The sequence below is a fragment of the Telmatherina bonti genome (genome assembly GCF_933228915.1).
Source record: "Telmatherina bonti genome assembly, chromosome: 5".
Classification (NCBI taxonomy): Eukaryota; Metazoa; Chordata; class Actinopteri; order Atheriniformes; family Telmatherinidae; genus Telmatherina; species Telmatherina bonti.
Window position 1 is genome coordinate 14,613,146 of NC_136623.1, and position 24,151 is coordinate 14,637,296.

A 24,151-nucleotide genomic window follows, 5' to 3' on the forward strand; every position below is an offset into this window, starting at 1 on the left:
GAAATAATCTGTTGGAAAGGCTTTAAATGCTGAATTTTCTCAATAATTTGAGCTTTATTTGACATGTTTCACCGCAGAACATGAATCCAACAGATTATTTAAAAGGGAAAGCATGGTGAACAAAACAAATTCAACATGATACTCTCAACATTTTAACAATAGATTACAATAATACAAAACTCTTTGAAGGAAGTGTGTTTGATTTCTATCCCTGAAGGCAGCAGCTCACCTTTAAACATTTGGAAAAGAAATAAAGAGTGCCATCTGAGGGTTTCCTCGTTACTACTGCATGATCGTATTTTTTATTTATTATACGTGTGTGTGTGTGTGTGTGTGTGTGTGTGTGTGTGTGTGTGTGTGTGTGTGTGTGTGTGTGTGTGTGTGTGTGTGTGTGTGTGTGTTACTAATTCATAGTTGGACAACTGACAAAATTAACTCTGCCTGTGGGTTGCATTTTAATTTCAGGACTTACCATCAAAGTTACACAGATGGTCAAGGCCTAGAGGAAGTTTTTTTTTTTTTTTTTAAAGTTTCAAAGTAATCAATAGGCATCAAAAGTCCTCTCACGTGGCGCCCCCTCGTGGGAGAAGAGACACGAGTCTGAGCCTTTTGCCGCATGATTTACAACTGAAAAACTTTCATCCAGAACAATTTACAGCTAGTGAGCCGAGTCAATCTATTCTAAAATACATAATGGATTCTTCAGGTTCACTTGTTTGTACAGTTTAATCAGATGTCATATTTTAGTTATATTAAAATGTGGCTTTACACAGAGTATAAAGGGTAGCCAGGGTTAAAAATATTGATACTGAATCATATTACGTCTTGGGTTCATTTCAGGGATAATATAAATTAAAAAGAGCTGCTTGACACGCTATTTTTCTTTTCCTTGTAGTGAAAAAGCACCATCACTGCTGTGGAAAAAAAAAAAAAGTAGTATCGTTATTTATATATTTTCTTTTATGTACATGGTATTAATTGATTGCATTTAATTCTGTTCTGTTCTATTAATTCTGCTGCACGGCATCGCCTGCATTATTTCCAAGCCGTAAAATGCTGTCAAGACGTGGAAAGGAGAAATTATGTTTCTGCTGAGCTAAAGGGGATTTCAGTTCAAATTGGATTAGGATATATTGGATATGTTGCAATATTAAAAGTTCTTTTAGTCAAATCAGTACTGAATCTGTAGATGCTTAAGTAGGGAAAGTTTGCAAGTCGACATCCACCAAAACCAGCATCCATTAATGCAAAAGAAAAAAAAAGGTAAACTTAAAAAAAAAAAAAAAAAAGCCTATTTACATGCAGGGCACATGAGTTTCATTTTACTTTAATTTATGCTTCCAAAGGGATGCGTAAACATTTACAATTACTTGTGGCAGTCACAGTAAATCAGTGCACTAAGGCAACACACGCAGATTTGCATGCAAATTGTCCCAGGAAAAGTGGCCACATCAGCTTTTGAGGTTTACCGTGTTGTGTTTTTCACTACAAAATGTCTTGCAATTTCATTTCAGCTGCTTCAGCCATAAACAACACACTTCACTGCAAAGACAGTCGGCACAGAGTAGTATACAAAGTACTTAATTTGTAAAGCTGCTCCAAACTTTTCATAAATCACAGCTTTCATGTGGAACAGGTAGGCTTCTAACCTGTCTGCTATGGGTATTCAAGTGCACTCCATCTCGCCTCATTACAGTCCTAGAGTACCGTGAAGTGTCTCCAATAGTGAGCAGCAGGACTCTTCATCAGAGGTGACGTAAAAGTGGGAGCAAGAGATTGGGAGACGGATGGATCTGTGATCCAAACACACTCTGTACCTCCACAACAAGCCCGAGTAACAGATTTGTCTGCAGACAGTCAACAACAGCACCGGGTGTACACAGGCACCATGAATAATTAGCACTATAGACACAGCAAGCAGAAATACGCTCAGACTCCAAACAGCTTTGTGACGCACAGGAGCGCCAGAATAAATGGGTGGTTTTGTGGAGTGACTTGCTGTCAACACGCTTGAGGGGAAATTTTGTACTGAAAAAGGAAAAAAAAAAAAAATAACAAATACCATGTTTGGAGGGTTGCGTTCTCTTTGAAAGTAGTAAAAATAAAGTTGTGCACATTCTCTTGTGAATAGTCTAGACAAGTGAGCCTGCTGTGACAGCAGGCAGATATCAAAATCCTCTGTGGCTGCATGAAAACACACAAAAAAAAAAAAAAGAAATTAAAAAAAAAAAAGCCCAAATCTTTATTATTGATCCAATCTGAAAAAGAAAGTTCATAAACCCCAAACAATACAAATCCCTTACAAGTAGCAAAGATAAACAATGTGTTTGTAGCAGCTGCATGTGCATGTTAAGCCCAGTCGTCCAGAGAAACGGGTTTTTTATGGCAGTAAATAAGTAAATCTTACGCTGCGGGTGTTTAGCTGGAGCCATCAGGCGTGTTTTGTGTTTGTTTAACTGGTTTTTAAATATAGAGCTCAAGGTTATTTATAATCATATTTAAGGATAGTTTATTCTGGTCTTCTCTTGCTTGTTTTCAGCAAGTCCCACAAAAATTACAATACTTTTGATTTCCTGACACCGTTTGTAAATCTGATCCGTCAGTCTGTTTCTTTTAGAAGTTAAAACTGTGTCACTTAAACAGAAGCGCTTTCATTTGGGACTACATGTACATTTCATTAGACATATTTGGAAGATGCATTTAGAGATGGATAAAGCTAATATAAAATCACTCCAACTTTGTGGCAAAGGTTTTCTTCAATGCTGCCTTCGTCTTGACTGACAATATAGAAAAAAAAAATAAAAAATAGAACGTCGTTGGCTTCAACCTAGCAGAAACAGCTGGTTCAGCCTACAAGGTCCATCCATATTCCTGAGTTAATAAATCAATAAATACATAATCTGTAAAAGTAGCAAAAACATGCTTTTGACCCAGTGAATCATTTCAGCAGAAACTGTGGCAGCTTGGGTCTTTGTGCTGTGATTATTTTTCCAAGTCATTTAAGTCCCATCAAAGCATTTAATTAATAAGCTCCCATCCATTTGTGGGATCCCCATCATAGTAAGCTGAGCGTTGTTTCAGAGCAGCACTGAGGCAAATCCTCCTAATTGAGAAGTGTCATAGGAGGCATCTGCGAACAGGAGACACAAAATAAATAGCTCCAAGTAAATCAGGACCACCCCTACTACTAATTTCTTCCCTCATAGCCGTCACCGTTCCCAGCTGCCAGGGCCGCGTTCCGCAGGTCTCTTTTCACTTGTTGTCTGTCACTGTTGGCTCAGGTGCTCACAGATATTCATGGAACCGCCTCATGTGCAATTTATCAAGGGAATGTTGTTTAGCTTTGTTGATGAATGGCCGATAGGATGTGAGCTTGGTCCCGAGCCATTGATCACTGCACTTTTTTGTGCAAGCTATGGGAAAATTTTGATATATGACTGGCACTTCCGAAGTCAAAACAGCGCAATACGTGTGTGTATGCGTGTGTTTTTAGAAATATTGCTGATGGACAAGCATTTTGACTTCAGTAATTTAAGCATCATTTAGCTCAATTAGCTCAGTTTGGGTAAGAGCCTTTGTAGCCTTTTAGGAAAGTAGAACTGTATTCAGAAACTTTCATTTTTATCTCCCTGTGGCAGACATGTTCACTTCTTTTTATAAAAAATATAAAAATAAAAAAAAACTATTGACTAGGACTGACATACCAGGGTATGACAGCTGTTGTTTTCAGCAGAACCCTGCGCAGTCAGTGCTGCTTGTTGGAATATCGGATCAAGTTTGTCAGCTGTTTGTTTGTGACAGTGCATGCGGGACGGCTGAAGAGCAAAGTCTGCTGACATCCGTCATCATCTTGGTCTTCCTCTGTGGGCTTGTTGCTGGAAAGACACAACAAGGTCTTCATTGCCAACTTGTCATGCAGAAAAAGAGGCAGAACCTCTGACACACTGAGCTACTTCACAACACTGCTTCAGTTCTGCAAGAACTCAAGAATGGATGCTATTTTGGCTTTCTTTTTTTTTTTTGGCATTGGAGTGGCTGTCAATTCAAACAAACACAAAAAAAAAATCAACTTAAAAAGGAAGTGTCAAGTATCTTTGAAGACAAACACACAACAGACTAAAGTACAATCTGTTCTTGAGTCACTGCAGATAGAAGGAGGCTTATAACACACAGGACACACCACACAGCAGCTTCACATCTGAGAGCTCCACGCCAGAAATCAGTTCTATCAATAAGTTCTATCATATGGCATCTGTTGGCTGCCATTTCAATGTATCGCGCTGTGTCTCACTCACCTGCCATGGGTGGGTGAGATGGGCAGGATGCCCATGGCCGCGGGCATGAACATGGCCATGCCTGTGTGCGTTGACATGCGTGTGAACATTTCCAGGAAGGTGATGATGATTGGTTGGCATCGTGGCGAGATGGCTAGGCCTCTGTTGTGCTTGTAAGTGTTGCTGACCTCCTGGTATGTTACGTTTGTGCGTCTGTGGGTCTCTAGCTGGAGATTTGTGCTGGTTTCGATCCTTGGGGAGGGCTTGGAATTGTACCAGGGGGATAACAGGAGGGGGAGTTGGTGGGCGCTGAGCACCGGCAGCTGGAGCTTGAGCCTGCTGTGGACCGGGATGACGCAGCGCAGCCTGAGTCTGTTGTCTTCGATTTTGAAATACTTGAGCCCTCTCGGTGTGGGCTCTAAGCGCAGCCTGGGTTAGGTCACTGGAATTAGGCTGGGCAGAAGGATGTGATGCTGCTGCAGTGGCCCCAAGGCGAGGCTGACTGGCAACATGCATGGCAGGCTGTGTGTGTGTGCCCAGGCCTTGTGGTGTTTGGACCGGTGCTGCTATTTGTTGCTGGGCCATATGCGCCTGCTGAAGGTGATTGGGATCAGCCAAAGCTCTTGTATCTGCACCCTGTGGTGCAGCTGCTCCCTGTTGTGCTGTGGATCTTTGTGGCACAACAGAGTGTCCTGCAGAAGCCTGCTGGCTCGTGATAGTCAGTGCCTGGGGGTTATTGCTGTGAGTTGTTTCCCGCCTGAGGGCATTCTGGCTACCTCTAATGTCTCGTGGAGCACTTTCCCTTTGTGTATGTGGGCTTCTCTGTGTGCGGTGTAAGGGCTCAGCCTGTGTAACAGCGGTAGTATTGGGATCCTGAGGATGAGCTGAATGGCTCCACGTGTCTGTGTCTGTTGATGGTGGATCAAATCTGGGCGGTGTTCTCCTGCGCGAAACCGTTTGACTCCGAGGCTGAGATCTGTTTTGTGTTCTTGCCTCTCGTAAGGGAGGACGAATAGTGTGACCTGTGGTATAGTCTGTGCTGTCAGAGGTGAATTCAGGTGGTGTTTGAACGGTAACGCTGGGATATGCTGGTGTCCCTCTGAGCAGATCCCAAGGCATCTGCCTATGGGTGGAGCTTGGAGTGGCCTCATGTGTTCTCGAGTTCCTATCAGACCTCCTATGAGGCTGTGGGTCTTGCTGGTATGTCTGCGTGTTGGCATTTCTCTGAGAAGTGACATTACTATTAACGTGCGTATATCCTGTTGGGATACGTCCAGACGGGCCTTGATGATCGGTGCTCACGTGAGCATCCAGCTGAGGGACATTTGGATTGGACTGACCATTTTGCATTGTGGGGTTTGACTGACTTGTGTGTGCTGGATTGTGTTGCATTTGTAAAGCAGTACTATTGGCTGGATTAGTAAACGGAAATGAGCTGTCTTGCTGAGCCTGTTGGCCATTGGTTGGAAATGAGTTAAGATTGACATGAATGGTGGGCATTTGTGCGTTGTTGTTTGACTGTGTAGTGTGCGGCAGCGTGTTGAGGCTGACTTGAACGGCTGGTGGCTGGGTGCCGCCCTGGCCAGGGCTGGTTTGGATAAGAACATTAGGATTTTGCGGCTGCTGTGTGTTTAAGAATGGGTTTCCATTCTGAGCGTCGGTGTGTGTAAAAGCCGGGTTGTCGATGCCATTGTGCGGATATGAATTGGTGTTCTGAATAGCATTGTTTAGGAGTCTATTTGTTTGAGTTTGGCCATTGTGTTGGTCTGTGTTGGAATTATGCAGCCCATTCAGTGGCTGTGTGTGTGAGTTGTTTCCACGTTGGGTTCTGGATAAATGGTCTTGGCGGTGTGTATAGAGAGGCAGTTGAGAACCTTGGTCCAAATTCCTCACAGCATTACATTGTGGATCTGGAGGCTTGATGGGAGAAAGTAAAAATAAGGGCAAGAAAAAAAAAATGGAATAATGTGGGTTAATTTGAAAAGACCTTCACAGCCATCACAAGACAAATACAAAATCAATAATGAATTGTAATGAACCAGTATAGTAGCTTACTAGAGGATTTGGATTCGTCTTCAGAACAACCACAGTATTCCTTTGTTGTGCTGGGAAAAATAACAAAATGTGACTATAATGCATTAAAACAAGCCTGTGCTGCTTTTTAAAACTAGAAATAAAATCATAAAAAGGTCAGTTTAAGAGTTTGGTTTTTTGTTGTTTTTTTTTAGAAAAAGACAATTATTTCAATCTTAAAAAAAAGTACACAGACACAAGTTCAGTGTTCACACAAACTTACTTTTCCTCCTTCGCACAAGAACAACAAGAAACACGATGAGCAGCACAATGATTATGGTGGCCAGAAAACAGCCAATCACGATCCCAGCAACTTCCCTTCCATCGAGACATACATCTGAAATAGAAAGAATGGTGTCATAGGGGAGAGAATTAATAAAGATAATGAGTCTGGAGCTCAGACAGACAAAAGGAAGGTAAGAAAAACAAGATAAAGGCGAAGGGAGGGGGGGGGGGGGGGGGGGGTAAGATTCTAAAAAAAGGATGATGAAGTAATAAAAGACAGAAAGAGACGGGGGTAAAAGAAGGAAAATAAAGGGAGAATGGGTCACTGAATGACTTTGACCACATCCTCATCAGATCAATCTCTGAGGATACTTTCTGTCCCTCTGCTGTCCTGAAGACAGATATAGCAACAGACTCCAAAACCAACTGTCATCATTATCAGTCACAGAGAGGTCACTTTGCACCATAACTCACCTACGATGGCCACGTCGGTGCGCTGCTGCGATGTGCCTACAGTGATGCTGTTTCTAGCTGTGCACACGTACTGGCCACTCTCACTGGTTGAGAAAGTCTGAAGGCTGAGTACGCCGCTGTCTGGCTGGCCTGATGCGACTGACTGTCCGTTACGTTGCCATGAGAAGAGGGCAGGGGGCAGAGAGTCCGACGCACAGGTGAGACGTATCGTCTGTCCCACCAACACGTCCCCATCCCCCAAACAGTTTTTTGGTTTGTCGATAGTCAGCACAGGGGTGTCGGGTCCATCTGGTTCATTGATGATTAGAGGACATTTGTTAGCAAGAGAGCATAGATTTCACAGCAATGATCATTTAAATTAAAAAAAAAAAAAAAAAAGCAGTGATAATAGACAAATTACATGTTATGTTAAAAGGGGTATTACTGTTGTAGAGGTCTGGGGCTTAAGATACCTCATCAGGCTTAATCACTGTGGTTAACCCCGTTTGATCTTAATCAGCTAATGAGAGAACTGTCCACTTTCTATTTTGCTTTTAAATTTAAAGATCACAATGACTGCTCTTAAAAAACCTGCTAGATCAACATGTCTCAAGCATTAATTAGCAGTGGGATCTGAGAGGTATTAAAGGGATGTTTTGCATTTTCAATCCCAAACAGTGGCTGAATAAAGACATGTAGACGCTGCTTATAGGAGCCAGTTGTTTGACTATAATTCACCTTGTTGCCGTTATCTGGGCGCTGTATTGTTACCTGGGCAGGTGACGTGTATATGTATATGAGGGAAAGATGTCCCTGGGTCATCTGCTGTTTGGCCCAGAAGGGCAAAGGATTTTTGATCACAAGAGTGTGAGTTTAGGCTGTTTGTTTTCCACAAAGATAATATTATACACGATCAAAGGAATAAATTATGACTGAACCTTCAACTAAACAAATCTGAGTGGAAAATGAATTATTATAGTCTGGCGAAGCGGTGCGTCAACCTACTCCTGGGTCAATAAGTCTCAGTAGCTCAGCATAGACTTCATATTGTAATTTATTCTTGTTTTATAAGTTATAGAGGTCCATTTGTGGTTAATTCACCAGACATAATGCACAAGGAATTCAGCTGGTGGTGAGGTCTTACAGTGCTTGCACTGCATGTTGGAGGGAAAGTTGTGCGAGGTTAAGAGAACTGTCCATAGACCAGCAAAGTGAATTATGAGGAACAAAGGGCCTTGTTCAGGCAGCTCGCCAACAACCCACGGTGACTCGTGAATGAGGTCCAGGTACTTTTCAGAAACAATCAGTGCAAACCTTCTCTCATCACTGCATTTGTAAAAAAGTGGAAAACAATGGAATTTCATTCTAAAACAACAAAACTGCTTGGAGAGATTTTTAAGAGATACTTGAACAACATTTATCTCATTGGAGGTAAAAATGTAACTATCTAACCACAGTTTCAAACTCTGAGTAGATAAAAAACCAAGAAATGTCATCTCAGACAGATTATCTGTAATGTCAAACAAATGCAGTGGACTTTAAAAAAAAAAAAAAAAAAATCTGCTGTCTGGAGACTTAATTTCAATATTTCAGTCTTAATAAATTCACAATATTTCTGTTCTGTGAACTTGAATTTTGATAATATGTCCCTTTTTTTAATAAATAAAAAGGTAAGCTATTTTTTTAATGTTATATTCTTCATTTTCTTCTAAATTTGCCAATTTTAATTAGACAGCAGAACTGCAGGATATCAGTTTGATAATGAGGACAATTGCAACCAGTTATGGTGATTGAAACTCCATATTAATATGGCCTACATTTACATGAGGACAAACATATTTAATATCTTGTGCTTTTGATTTGGTCAAAGAACCCTTTTTTTATTCTAAAAGGGCTGTGATATTTTAGTGTGGGACACTGCTGTGTGAGGGCCATATCAGAATTAATGATGTGATCAGGACTGAGGCAGAAGCAGCTCTGTAAGCTTGAAGGAAAATGTCTTGTGCAAGCCCAGTTCAGCACACTGTGTGCAGTGCAATGTGGATAGGAAGATAAGCTACTGCTATTTGCAATGGTTACAGCAGATTAGCTGTCTCTTGTCTCGGTCAGTGTAAACTCACAGTAGACAGTTAGGCTCTTTGTAGCAGTTTGGGCACTGATGAGGTTGCTGGCTGTACATGTGTACTCCCCAGCATCACCCCGTCTGGCTGGGCTGATGACCAGAGAGCCGCCTGAGATGGTGATCCTGGAGTCAGCAGTGATGCTTGAGCCTCCTTTGCCCCACTGGACTGTAATCTCCGTCCCAGCAGTCCATGTACAACTCAGAGACACATTTCCATTCTCCACTGCCACTGAAGGCACGGACAGATTTATCCCAGCGACTCCATCTAGAAAGAGAACACAAAAAAAAAAATAGATTTTACCTCAGAGCTCCGACAACAGAATCACAGAGAAAATGTTTCTAAAGTAACTACAGCAGCCGAAATGGAGCCTGAGAGTTTCGGAGAGAGGACACTTCACAAGTTGGAGTGACAGAACAATAGAGAGCAGTTTGATGTTTCTGTTGAGGATAATTTGTTGTAATCAAAGCATGCGAGAACTGAGAAGGGACAGTGTTCAGATAGAAGCACAGATGGTGAATAAGAGGGCAGACGGCGTGAGCGGCAGCCGAGATGCCTCTTGGCGAGCGGCCTAAGTTAAATAATTGGACAGGGAGCAGAGGGGGCGTATGGATGGAGGAGGGAGCAGTGACTAAGAGAGAACCGCAGCAGCAACAGCAAACAAACAAAAACATTAGAGCTACTACTAAATACCTCTAATTACTTGCACTTTTGCAAAACATCTGCTTCCCTGTGACTCAGCAGTAAGGTTTCAGATTTTAGGCTTGAAGCAGCAGCTCAAATCGAGAATAAGATGGAGGTTTAGAGTTGTGGTCAAGGACTTGTCCGTCCCATAATGAGAAGCAGCAGTCACAAGGTGAGAAAATGCGACATTTAAGCAATAGATTAGTGCTTCAAACAATTCGGTCACCCTAGCACCCCATTAGCATTGGGGCTAGGAAGGACGAGGGTGGCTGTACGTCATCTTTCCAGCGTGGGCTGATTACTGAAAATAAAGAGACACTCAGCTGTTCCGGTTCCATTACAGTACGGAATATAAATGAATGCAAATGCAGAATGTACTGTCTCCTAACTGCAGTACCACATTTAGACAATATCAAACATCTAAGACCATGAGTGCTGCATATCAAATGAGTTTTAATTAGCATAAAGCCCTGAGCCACTTGCTTCATCCCCTCCTCCTTTCTCATTAATCTTACCTCGCCTTCTATGGGTCACTAATTTCATTATACCTCCCAGACTAATTCTGTTACTCCCCAAATCCTCCCTCTTCTCTCCCCTATGTTCCTCCTTAACATTATCACTTCTCTCAGAACTTCCCTCTTTCACACACTTCACCACCGCCACCACCGTCCCTCCCGTCCTCCTCTTCCCCTCTGATCAAGCACACTTCTTTGTCTCTCACCAAACACTCTCAGCTGTGTTGATATGGAGTTGGGGGACAGGCCTGTAGTAGCAGAGGGGATCACCGCCACAGTGTAGCTCCCTGCATCTCGAAGCTGGGCGCCTTCAATACGGAGCTGGTTGGCAGAGATGGTGACTCTACCCTGGAACTGGGGCACTGGGTTTATTGTGGGCACTCCACCAGCCCACAAACCCAGAGTGACTCCTCCCTGGTACGTCCACGTCATGGACAGGATATCAGACACAGTCAGCACCGTGAACGCTACTTCAGAGCCAGTTTGAGCCAGGACCCCGTCCGTCTGGAACTGGATCTGCACCTGGTCCTGTGCTTTCACACTGGCAAGGAGAAGAACTAAGTAGAGAAGAAAAAGATTGTTTTAGTAAAAATGTGCATCATGTTAGTTTGAAGCTTTAACAATTCCCTTTATTTCAGTTACTAATTTAAAAAAAAAAAGTACTCAAGTACTCTTAAAATATGTGTATCCACCATGACTTCACAGAAGAAAATCTTTAGATACAAAGACGGGGCTCAGGAGGCAAAAACCTGAGAATAAAAAGGTACACACTCTTTCTTTCCTCATAGATGTCGCAACATGTTTTTCAGATTGCAAGTGATCCAAAGTTAAACTTCTGTTTTGTGTTTTGATAGTTCGACTTAAAGTAAGCCATGTCACGATTGTATTTCCCGTCTTCCCTTGGAAAGAAATTCTAGGTATCTATGTTGTGAAGATGCATTGATTTTATGCATTCAGCCGTTAAAGTGTTGCATGCTCTTGCTTATTTGTAGTCTGCACAGTAAGTAAAGTGAAGAGGAAAATCTGTTGGGTTTTTTTTTTGTGAAGACACTTGTGTTGGTATTAAAGGTCAAGCCCGAAAGAGAAACAAAACTGTTTTGTTTTTTTTTACTAGCACACAAGGCAAGCAAGTAACGAATGCTCTTCCCAATAAGTTACAGTGAATCAACATTAATATGGTCCTGATCAGTCTCACTGGACTGACCTTCACAGGAGAGCAGAAGAAAATGACCACAAAGACATGGATTTAAAAATTTAAAGGCAGAAAAAGTGCTTTTATTTGTGCTTTGTGATGTGGGTAAAGTCAGGAGTGAGAAACAGAGTGACACAGCAGAATCTTGATGCCTTCATGTGCTGTTGGATTATTTTTAGATTGCCCAAAAAGAGGAAACATCAAATATGCAGTACTTAAGTCATCACTATGTTTCAGATATTAGTAAGTAACAGTTGATTTGTAACTACATATAGATATATAATGTATATATAGGCCTACAAGGCCTAAAATAACATGTAGCTGTGTTTACCGGAGGTATTATGAGGGATTCATCCATTGAAACGCATAAGAGAGACACCACAAACATTTAGAGCCAATAAAGCAAAAAATGCTTTAATGGACACTGGCGGTAGAATCACTGTTGTTTATAATCTTAACTGCAGCAAAATGATTATTTAATCATTTGAAAGTGTTGCTGATTATTACTTTAATTATTATCTTTCATGCATGAACAACAGCCTTTAGTTAATGAACAAATTAAAATATAATTTACATTCCTGGAGCTAATTTCCTTTGCTCATCTCTCTGCAGCAGCATAAACACTTAGATTTTTTTTTTTTAAAAAAGACATTACTGACTTATTCATAATAGTAATTATTGCATAGTCGACAGAGACACACACACAGACAGACAGACAGAACCCAAAAGGCAAGGAAAAAAGTTCAAAATCATGCACATCCTAAGAAAAGTTAAACCTAGGTGCTAGACCATAGGAAAACTGAAATAATAAAGAAATACAAGTCTGCACACTAGTCATAGCTGGGTTGATTATGAAGCATGATTCCCTGGCTATGTCATCTCAGTGCAACCTGGGTGATTGTGTGTGTCCTGTTGAGTATCTCACACATGTTTTGTATAACTGCTGGCCCTTAGTCTCGTTTTACATTTTAAAATTGCTTATTTAATTATCATTTTGGTTGTGAGATTTTATAGTAATTCTCCTTTGGGTCATTTTGCATCTCCTTCTTCATTTTTGTGTCTAAAAATTTTCTCTTTTTAGAGACATTATGTATTTTTATTTTCTGTCCAATATTGGTCAGTTTGTATCTTATGTTAACTATTTTGAACATGGTTTTTGTGTGGGACTTTTGCTCTCAGTCTCTGTTGACTATCTCTTTACAGTACGTCTTATTGACATATTTGCATCTGGTTTTTTATCGCTGGGATTTATCAAAGGGAAAAATGCCTACTTGGGCTCTTGAGTAATCTATACACGACTGTAGTACTGCTTTATCATAAGTTTAAGTTTTATTTTAGCAGTCTGAAAGATAATAAGAATGTTAAGGTAATAAGAATGTTTAACAATAAAATGTGATTCTGAGTTACATGTTGAAATTGTCATGAAAGAGGCTGTAAGAAGGCCCTGAAGGCAGCACGTCACCCAGCCGTCTCCACAGACAGGAATGCAGCCGCACAGGTTTAAGAGCTGAAATGCAATTGTTTTATTTACGTGCCTGGAATAGTACAGCGATACTTCCCTGCCCTGTTCATCTTTTTTCTCACACTACAGACTTTGCCGATACTCCTCAGAGACGAGTGAAAGCTGTTTGAATGATGAAGAGGAGATGAAACGGAGTAAACAGTTTTACCTGTCAGGAACAGGCTGACGAGGAGAAAAGGTCTTTTCATGTCGTCAGTCGGGCCGGTCTGAAAAGAAATTACTCACTTTAATATGAAAAATAATATCCGTTTAGAGATTTAGTCATTTTAACACATTTTAGCTGTTTATAGATCCATTTAAGTCATTATAGAAACGCGATCACAATCTGACAGAATAGCATGCTAGCTTGTATGCTATTCGGCTCAGTTTACAACTCCATTATTTACTCTTTTTTTTTCTTTTTTAAAAATAAGAAGCTGTGTGAATCTTACCAAAACAACTCCCTCCTTCTCTCAATTTCATTTTGAGCAGTGACAAGGCTTTGCATTGGTTGTGTTTACATAGTTATGTTCTTTCTTCCGGTATTTGAACCACCTGTCGACAACACACCTGTTCTCTTAAAGAGCCAGCACACACTTAGGTAAAGAAGTCCATTTTGGATTTATGAATACTTTTTTTATTTAATGATTGTGTTTTATAAATTAAGAAAGTATAAGCCGTATTTTCTTTATATATTAATTTGTAACTTGGTTCCCTGCTGTGATTAGATTGTAGTAAATACAGACGAGGCGTCAACATTGTGATGAAGTTATTCATCTTTCAGTGGTATGCTAATGTGAACCACAACCTGATGCTCATTAATCTGGCATATGGAAAAAGAGTAATCCACATAAGGTTTGCTGATATGAAGGCCAGGCGTGTAGATAGGTTTCAGCTGTTGTATTAGTGCCACCCACTGGATAATTCCAGCTAACAGCACTTCTTTGTTGACAGTGAACTCTGTGGGATCCACAGCTGTGATTTTCATGATTATTTGAAAATCCTCTGCTAGCCCAAATGGATTTATAATCAGCTTTAAATCGCTTGTATCTGAACCCCAGGACATGCCTCCTGAAGTGAGAAACTGCAGTGCTAACCTTTGAATAAGTGATGCCATTATGCTTCTATGGTACCACGGTGTAAAATGTATGTGTAGCTTATAAAAACAATCTCATCTCAAGGTCGTTTTATTGGCTATTCTGAAGCTTTCCATTGTTTGATCATGTTGTTTCTTGCAAGCAGCTGAGGTTGTTACATAAGGCTGAAATATAGTTTCAGTGTGACTTCAGAAATTTCCCAGGGAATAAGATTGTTGGTTTTCCCCTTTACGTGTTTGAAGATGTTTCTCAATTGCGGGCGAGGGACAATTAAGAATAGAGAAAATCACGCACTGTAATAAATGCTCTTTGCAAAGCAAAGCTCAGACAATGTTCTGTGTCTGCGGGGCAAAAAGTGTTTGTTCTGGATAAGAAGCCTGAAGCACAAAAGCCCATTTCATGAAGCTGGACTTTTCCTTTACAAGAATGCTAATGTGCTTTATCTCTGTTTGCAAAAAGTACAACAACAGCTGTGTGAAAGTCCAGAAATGAACATGTTGCATTGTTGAGGGAGCGCACGCTTGGGAGTCTGGGGCAGAGAAAGGAGGAGGAGTGATTTTTACAATGGAAAAGTTCACTTATTAAAAGCACAAAGCAGAAAGAAGTATTGAAAGTTCAGGAAGGGTGGGAGGGGGTACAGAGGGGAGGAAACTATTTGAAAACAAGGTGACGCCTACGTAGAACACACACACACACACAGACAGGATCTAAAGCAAGACCTAACTTCTCCTTGTCTGTAACAGCCCAGACAAGCAAGTGGAAGGTCCACATTTATGTATCTTTACTCTAGTTTGAATTTAAACCTTTCTAATGTTGTAATGGAAAGTGCTTTGGAGGTATTACTTCATTTCAGGCCATAATTTTACTTGCAGATTGAACTACTTGACTTTAAACGCTGAGAACTGGGGACAAAGTGTGGAGAACTCTGTTCAGTTTGACACAACTGTGCACAGGTAGGTGATTTTCACTTTCATGGACTTTGACTTGGTAAAGTTAAATGTGAAAAACACCAAAAATTCCAGATTTGATGTATGCAGGTTGTGTTCCTGAGCTGTCGTGAGTATTTTCTCTGTGTGTTGTGTTGTTCCCGCTGCGCTTGAGTGGGTTAATCTTTTTTAGCTGCAGACTCATCGATGTTTTGTTCCAACTTCTGCGGTGCCAATCCTGTTGTTCTCGGATACTTCACAAATGAATTAAAGGAGAAGAAAGGGATGAGCAGAACTTTTTAGATTACATTTTTTAATAGTGGCGCAAGCTGCTTTGACTGGTTTGTGCTCTCATTTTAATTTAGCATTTTCTCCTGAGGTGTTATTTTTCTTGCAACTGCGGCACCCCTGCTGCATAAATACAGAGGAAAGGAGCGAGCTGCTGCTGAGGTCATAGACAAATTCTTCTTTCTCTGCTCTCTTTCTACATCAGCAGGTGCTATGGATCTGCAGTGTATCCTGTGCTGGAGAATTGCCCCACTGTTTTTCTTGAGTAAGGCTTGTTGTTGTTGTTGTTGTAACCATCATCCTGATAACTTGTTATAAAACACCAAAAAAAATCTGTTAACCTAAAGACAGAAAATGGAATTTCTTTTTTTTTTTTTGCTTTAATTTTCTCAGAACACAGAACTCAGCCTCAGATATTGCACCATTACACGCTGTTCATACAAAACACTTCTGGTGAACGACCTCTTGCATTACTAACCACACTTGCATTATTTACACTTCCTCCACAGTTTGCCGATCAAGTCGACACATGATTTATAGCTCTTGCATTGAATGCACACAGGCTTACCAAGCTTTGACACAGACTCTAGGATACTGATGGGGCTTGATGGATATCACATTGGCCAAGGTTGTCATGCATTATAAATCATCACTTGACAACTTGACAGAAAGTAGCTAAATTCTGTATGTTCGTACACATAGATGTGAGGCGATCGCACATTATACATAATTCTCCTTACTGGTTTCCCATTCCCTGTTCTTAGTGCCATGTGGGCTACTGTCTGTGTCAGTGCACGTCATCAACGAGCAGCCTGTGCATGTAATCCCCGGATCCAGCCTGGTTCTGAAAGCCCAGATTGAGCTGGGACCCATGAAAGAGATCTCCATGGTAACCTGGGAACAGGAACCTGAAACTGGAAGTGATCCGGTGAGAGTGACACTGGCCACATGCCCTGGCAGGAGCCTGAAGTGTGTTGGTACAAGGCCAAACGTCCGAATGAGCATGGAGCAGCAAGAGACGACACTTCAGATTAATGGATACAGCAGAGCGGACGGCGGTGTGTACACCGTGACTGTGACAGATCACACAGGAGCCAAGACCGCTGCACAATGCATCGTCAGGGAATATGGTACAGTACAGCATGGGAGATAAGTCATTATAAATTATTTGAAGTCATATTGTAACACCATCCAAGGTAGAAAAAAAGATGAAGACTTTTCATACCAGGAAGTTTTTTCTTCTTTGGAAGAGATTTTTTGTTGTTAGAAATTTTATCTATATACTAATGAAAAAAGAAAAATGAATGGCTTCAAGATGTTTTCTTTTATAAACTACCAATATTTGAATGTTATAGCTTTGGGGTTTTGATAATTATATAATTAAGAGATATCAAGAGTCATTCAATAAACAGTCTGAGCAACAAAACTAAGGAGCAGAGCTGAAAACATTCCCTATTGAATTCTTTTCAAGCTGTGGTTTATCTGGTAAAATAAATAAATTAGAGGCAACCTCTGGGTTTCTGTGAATCTGGGATTTGTAAATTTTATAAACTAGACAGTCTGGTACTTCCAAAAATAAGCCTATTGAATAAGCAATACTGATTGAACAGCAGTTGCAGTTTTAATATAAAGAGTTGGTAAATGCAGGGCCTGTTAGAGGCCAAGAGTCACGTTTAAAAGGGAAATATGACAGACGTTGACTGATCAGCTGTAACATAACAACAGTCTACATAATGTTGAGTAGATCCTCCACATGACCAAAAAAATGCAACCAGCTAGGTGTGGATAAATCCCAACTTGTCCTGGAAAATGTATTCTGGTTCTTTCAGCTCTATGGGTTGTGGAGTGGGGTATTCATAAACTGGGCTTGCTGCCCACAGATGTTATTAGATTCCATCAGATTGGTATCTAGAGTCTGGATGCCAGGCTCAGGCTCTTTGGTGTGTCCTTCTTGAGTAGTTTTTACCTGATCTGTGCTGTCCTGCTGGGGGAGGCGCTTGCTATAGGGAGGTACTTTTATAATACAATGATTTTGGGTTGTGTACAAACACTTTCAGGTGTTAAGTGTCACAGTAAAGTCCATTTAAGTGCCAGGATGTAGCTTCTATGGCACACCATTGTATTAGAACAATGTCACTCACGTCACACAATCACTTGTGGTTTTAATGTAGTGGCTGGTGAATTTGTGTAATCTGTTCTTGCATGAAGGTTCAACATGCTGCAACAGCTGTTTATGAAAAAGAAAATCTGTCTCTGCACATATGTGCATGTATGTTATTCCGAATGATGGTATGAAAGTGGAAGTGTGTTAAATACTCCTTGGCTGATATGATCTGGCTGCTGTGGTGTTATGTCCGACATCAATAGAAGTATAATGAATATGCTTTAATCTCACTCCAGCACACATTGTTTTCCTCTGAAGGTGGATGTCTAATTTAATAATTTAACACTTGAAATTAAATTTGCCTAAAGGCTTTGCTCTCCCATTCTTGCTTTTGTTTCCGTCCCTTTGGATGATTTCGGTCTCGTTTTAGGTTCGAGTTTTTCTGTTTCTCCTCAGATCTGTTGGCCATAATGGCACGAGTTCATCAGCGCTTCTCTTCCTTCTGCTCTCTCTGCTTCCAGGGTTTTCCATCATCCTCTTCTCCAGCATTAAACTCTCTGATCTCATTATCGTCTCTGTACCTGAGCCAGTTTCTTCTGACTGTATTAAATGTCTCTCATGATTCTTTGTCTTGGGCCCTCTTGGACAAACATGCAGAATTATTCTTACTTTGAAACAGATAGACGGCCACAGCTGAGCGCTTCACATTTCTTGTTTCAATCTAGCGTGCAGGTTTCACCTGCAGACTCAGATTTGACCACATCTCTGTCCATCTGTTATTGCAGAGGCAGTTCATCATGTATCCGTCAGCATTAATGTGTCTCACTCCGTGCTGGTTTGTGGCGAGGCTTGGGGGACGGACCCCCGCTTTAGCTGGCTTCACGAGAGAGACGCCATCACTCAGACGGTGGGAAAAGTTTCCAAAGATGGAACGAGATTAATCGTGACCATGACTCCCATTTGTGGCCACTTCACCTGCATGGTGAGCAACAAGCTGGGATACAGTTCTGCAACATACACAGCAGGTACGAGCGAGTGCGCTTCTGTGTGAACATTAATAATATCCTAAACCTTTAAACACTGTTTTCTGTAGTTAAATTAATTTATTTTATGAGGAGCTGCGCCCATTAATACATTGTAGTGTAAACAAAAGTCTTTTTGTGATTATTTCCCAGTTAAAAGCTGCCTTCAGCTCTCTGAGCTATTTTACCTCACACTGAGGGCAAACTGTGAAACAAGCCCAAAACAAATGGATGATTATTTCTGCAGATAAATAAAGAGTATCATTTTCATGCAACTTCTGTAAGATGCCACAGTTGTGTCTTTTGGACATGGAGTTGGACAATATTTAAATTAATGATGTTTTCCTGATATAGTAAAATAATAGTAAAATGCTCCGTTTGATACCTCAACCAGGCCAAACAGCAAAGTTCACTTAAAATCAAAGTGTAAAAGGACAGTAGAGAGACCAGGGTTCAGTCTTCCAACATGGACAACTCAAAGTACTTTACATAAAACATTAAAATAAGAAGCAATAGAAATTTAGAAACAAAAAGCATTATAAGCAATAAGCAATAAAATAAGAAGCAATATATTAAATACACAAGAATTAATATAAACTGAAATGAAAAAGCTAAATGAAACAAAAACACGACATTCATTGTGATCACCTTCAATGTACATGTCTGACTAAATCTATTCAGAAAGAAAATTAAAGGGACTGATATGGATTTGTTTTTTTATATGTAATTAAAAAAGAAAAAATGTGTGCAAATGTGTATTTTTGTGTCCATGGATACATAAAAACCACATTTGCATCCAAAGAACACCTAACTCACGACGTTGGCTTTGTTCTGCATCCTCCCTGGCTCTGCAGTGGCGTTGCAACAGTCTTCAAGTTCAGCATCAGCTTCATTTTCTGCACCTGCGAAAGCTTTGTTTAAAACCCACTGCAGTTTGCAGAGAGATCACCACTCTTGCTGCTGTGCACCACGCTCATGGTTGCTCTTTTGTTAAGACTTTTACTTCAGCATTGTGTTTAATAACAAACCTTTATTGTTCAGTCTCCATTTGTTTCAGCTCAGTGAGCTGGGTCGTAACATGACCCACAAGTTTGACGGGTGGTGGATGGTTGGTTTATTTTGTGTTCCTGCAGTTTTCACCTTATAAATAAGTTGAATATTACCTGAACAAGACCAAAAATGCAGTCAGAGAAATGTCAGAAACAAGCTGTGGAATACATTGAAGCCCTGAGCAGCAACAGATAAAAAGACCAGATGCACAAATAACCTCCAGCATAGTGCAGGATTTGTAGAAAACATATTCAGCTTCATGCAAATGAGAAAATGTTTTTACGGCATAATTAAAGTAGCAATACGTTTGTGAGATTATGAAGTTTTGGTAATGTATAATATTAATTGACGAAGCAAGCTGGAAGGTGGCTATACCTATTTGCATCCTATTTAAATTCAGCTTCTCGTTTTCTGTCATGCATATTCAGAAGTTTGATCCTTTCACAGCAAGCTGTACGTCTATCTGAGCTTTGTTCCGCGTATTGTATCTGCTGCAGTGTTTTACTGATAAAGGATTTTCCAGAGTGTGATCGATAAATCACTAGCGGCGCTACTGCTACTGCTGCTGCTGCTAAACAGGCGAGACAAATGCACTTCCTCGTATCTGCCAAGAGCCATGATGATTCTCAGACGGTCAGGGTGTTTTAGGATACCTCGTCTTATCTCATGTTGTTCCAAACAGCTGAGAGTGTGCAGACTTGTTGCGATGGACCTTTGTGGTCTTTTTGAAGCAACTATGTCATTGTTTGTTTGTTTTTTTTGTTTTTCCCCACTCTTTTCTGTGGCTTAACAGCACCTTGTGAGACTCAGGGTAGAGGGACGACAGTGGCTGTAGTCTGTCTTGTCCTGCTGCTGCTGCTGTGTGGAGGAGTGCTGGCGTTTCTTCTGTGGAGGTACTGTTAATGCACAAAGACACTGTGTCAAGACACAAATCTCATTTCAGGCTATGCTCTGATGATAACACTAACACTGTGAGAAAACAGCACACTGGTAGTAGCTGCTTTGAAAAGGACAAGAGGAAAAAAAAAAAAAGCTGAGGGTACTGAGTGAAACAGCAAAACACGGTGTCCTCCTACGCGATATGCAACATGACAGGCTCAGCCGTGTCTGCTGACAAAACAATTGTCCCTTTTACTTGAGTCTGTTCAGTTTTTCACCGCTGTTTGATCTAAATTGAATGTTTCTTTTCAGGAGACAGAGGTGCGGTCACAGGGGAGAAAGGCTGCACGAACATTTGGATGACGGCATCTAAAATAAGGCTTAACCTGCTACTCAGGGGTCTCTGGGGAGAACAGGAAATGGACTGGACTACAATGGAGGACCTTCCTGTCCTGCGAGCTGTGTGACCTTACACTGTACTGGAACAATGTGAAGAGTGAACTGCTCTCTGGAAAAAAAAAAAAAAAAAAAAAAAAAAAAAAAAAAAAAGCAGGGAGTGGCTATGAAGCAAAAGCAGTGTCCTCCCACTGCCTCCTGCTGGCTGCACCTCAAGCTGTTTTGTTTTTTTTTATTTTAAAGTACTCGTTTTGTAAGCTTGTATTCACTTTGCATTTTAACGAAACATACAGGAATCCCTCTGCGTAATGTGACAGATATATACTCATTCTGCAACGTGCGAACAGATTTTGAAGGTCAATTTCACTTTGAAAGGTCCGTTATGTGGTTGTCCAGATGGAGTTATGGGTTGTATTTTATTCCCTCCCACTATAAATGTTAATGTTTAGTCCTGTGTCTTCATGCATACACTGTGCAGCTAAGCAGCAAGCTTGAAGGGTCTTGACTAATAAAGCTTGAAGACTGGACATGAAGCAGCTGAGTAGCAATTTTTCAGACTCTCTGAGAAGCAATGTCTACAATGAAAAATGATTTTCTACAGAAGCTTCATCAGGAAAACAACCTTCATCAGTCTTTTAGTGAACAAAAATATCATTTCCTCTGCGGGAAAAGTAAGTAATCCCTTGATCTTAGAAGCTTTTTCTTTTGTTTTAAACAGAAATAGCTTCTTGCAGGTATTTTGTATAATTATCCACTAGACTCTGCTGAGATTTTCTCCCATTTCTACAAGCAAAACTCTTTGAAATGTGTGAGGGCTTTTATGCATGTGCTGCCTATTCTAAATTACCCATATTCTTTAAGTGGGAGTTGAATTAAGGCTTTGATTCACCATTGTTGTATTACCTTCTGTTTTCATCCCATTTTTTTTTTTTTTTTTTTAGATATTTTTTGGTGCTCATGGACTCTATTGAAACATTAACTCTCGAATAGATGTTTTTGCATTGTTATGCAGTGATCTGTAGTACGATTTAGATTTCATAGCTGAATCACTTACATAAAGCTGTCGGGTCTCTAAAGCAGCAAAGCAAATTCAAAACAAGATGTATCTACAAAGCTTCCCAGCTGGTTCTCCTGGTGAAATATCTTTTGTCAGTATCAAACACGTCGTCTTTACTGAGGCCAAATGAACCCATCATTGATTGTTCTGTCAAAAACAACAGTATTCCAGGAAATGTCTGCTCTTTGCACATATGTTCACTGCTGTCATGATGTTTTTTGAACAGAAGCCCTTTTGTAGGACTCAGCTTTGTTTTTTTAAAGTCTTAAACAGCCTCTTAGTTTCTGTGTGAGTACAAGTAGCAAAGAATACCAGAGCATACATGTGCAAAAACGATGACTACTTTTTTAATATTAACACCTCATCTATAGTCTGATTTTTATTTGATGTATTTTAGGCTGTGATTGATGTTCTGCTCTTTTTATCATACTATATATAGACACTGTTTAAAAAGGGGAGTAAGTGTTCACTTGTGTAAATACACTGAGCACACTGTGGTGTGAATTTAGTATTTTCAATGAGTGCATGTGCAAAGGAAGACCAGAATATTCTTCTGTCTCTTTTTAAACTGCAAAATAAATTTCTGGCATGACTCCCATGCACTAATAAAGCCTGGCATCTACAAGTCACCAGTAACATGATACAACATGATATCAATTTAACCCTACAAAACCAAATGTATCATATTTGATACATTCAGTTTCTGAGACATTTCTCATCACTTTATGGTAGAAACTTTGCTCAGAACCCTGTTGTGCACTGGATGATACTGGTCTCTTGGCAAATACCAGAAAGCAGGCCATAATGTTACAATAATTTTGACTCATCACATAGTTAAAGAAAAAAACATGCTAAAAATGTGTTGTTGGTTTTTTTTTTCTTTGTTTGTTTTTCAGGTTTTGTTTCAGGGCCAAATAAAAACTTTAAATTTTAAAAATCAGACTTTTCTTCCCAGCTCTTCTTTGGTCAGGCTTTAAAGGGTTAAGAGATAGCAGTTCAATATTTGCTGATATCTCCAGCCATGATCTGATTTTGATTCAATTCAATTTAGGGTCCACCTATCAATATGAAACGATATCATAGGTAGTTAGAAATAGTCATTTGCATTTACATCAATGTCAAAGACAGCAACTACAATATTATTTAACATTTTTACTACTGAGTTCAGATATTTAAATTAATCAATGTGAATAAAAATTACACTAGTAATAAATGGAAAAGGACATGGGAGGGGAATTCAAATTGCAGCCATTTCCAAAGTTAAATTGTGTTTTATAAATTGTTATTGTATCAATTTTTGAACAGTGTTTGCATTTTGGATCAGTGTCATTTCCTCATTGATCATATGATCAATACACCGATCATATGCATTGTTAAACTCCTGACTGGCGTCTACCAGGTTTCTATCACGGCATATGATGCCGACTGCTTTTAAACTTATCTGCTGAAAGACTTTAACTTGCTGGACATGTATTTTACATCATATCGTCGGCTTTTTGGATTCACTTTAAAGACTAAATGCAGATTAAAATGTTATTTTTACAATGACATTTTCACTCAATTCAACTTGTGATATTTGGAATACATCTTTGTCTTCCCTCCTTATTTATTACAGTTTTGTTTTGCTTCTGAAGTGAACAAAGTGTTCTTGGCACATGATTTGTGTGCATAATAAGATTGGACCTATTATTATCTATTTCAACAAATCATATCGCACTCCAACCTTCTAGTCTCCTCCAGTGTTATGGTTGTGCTTCATAGAGCCACAGTGGACCATATGGAGGAAACAGAACCAAAGAGGTCAAGAGGAGGACAAGTTGGGTGTGGAAGGAAAAGCGAATGGAACATCTGCTGAGTTGTTAAAGTGTGCCTCTGGGACTTTTAGACAAAGATTGATTACTGCTATATGGATATTTCAAAATAACAAAAGAAATTGGTACATTTTCAAAAAAAAAAAAAAATGCCATAATACTGCAACACCGTAAACTGTCAGAATAATTGCTGATAAGACTCACAGCTCCCTGAGGTGATTTCCTGATGAGAAACAGACAATGATGAAATATTATGAAAATGGAAAGAAAACTTTGAGTGATGTGTGGAATACAAAGCACTACTCTCATCAGGTTGGCTGAGTAGGTATGCAGCGGCTTTCTCCATGTCATATAAGCCTGCACAGTTGCAAATGTAGGCGATGTATCAAATAATGCACCAAATAAACCAGACTTATCAGAGTACAGGTTTTAGGGCTTTGGCAGTAAAGCTTTGAAAGAATGCAGAGCATATCTCAGATGGTTA

The 24,151-nt window shown here is 40.1% G+C and overlaps 1 protein-coding gene across 5 annotated transcripts; it reads left to right on the top strand.

Annotated features, from left to right (window-relative positions):
• The first annotated feature begins 14,788 nt into the window (after positions 1–14,788).
• Positions 14,789–22,761, top strand: LOC306755843 (uncharacterized protein). Of its 5 annotated transcripts, XM_079240396.1 has the most exons (7): positions 14,789–14,800; positions 15,007–15,087; positions 15,554–15,613; positions 16,113–16,478; positions 18,238–18,477; positions 20,318–20,417; positions 20,716–22,761. In XM_079240396.1, exons 3-7 carry the CDS (start codon positions 15,562–15,564, stop codon positions 20,774–20,776), a joined length of 819 nt encoding a protein of 272 aa, XP_079096522.1. In that variant the 5' UTR covers positions 14,789–14,800; positions 15,007–15,087; positions 15,554–15,561; the 3' UTR covers positions 20,777–22,761. The 5 variants fall into 5 exon arrangements, with proteins under 5 accessions (XP_079096522.1, XP_079096521.1, XP_079096523.1 ...); XM_079240395.1 differs by lacking the exon at positions 14,789–14,800 and having other exon boundaries at positions 14,842–15,087; XM_079240397.1 differs by lacking the exon at positions 14,789–14,800 and having other exon boundaries at positions 14,842–15,087; positions 15,557–15,613.
• Positions 22,762–24,151: the final 1,390 nt, after the last annotated feature.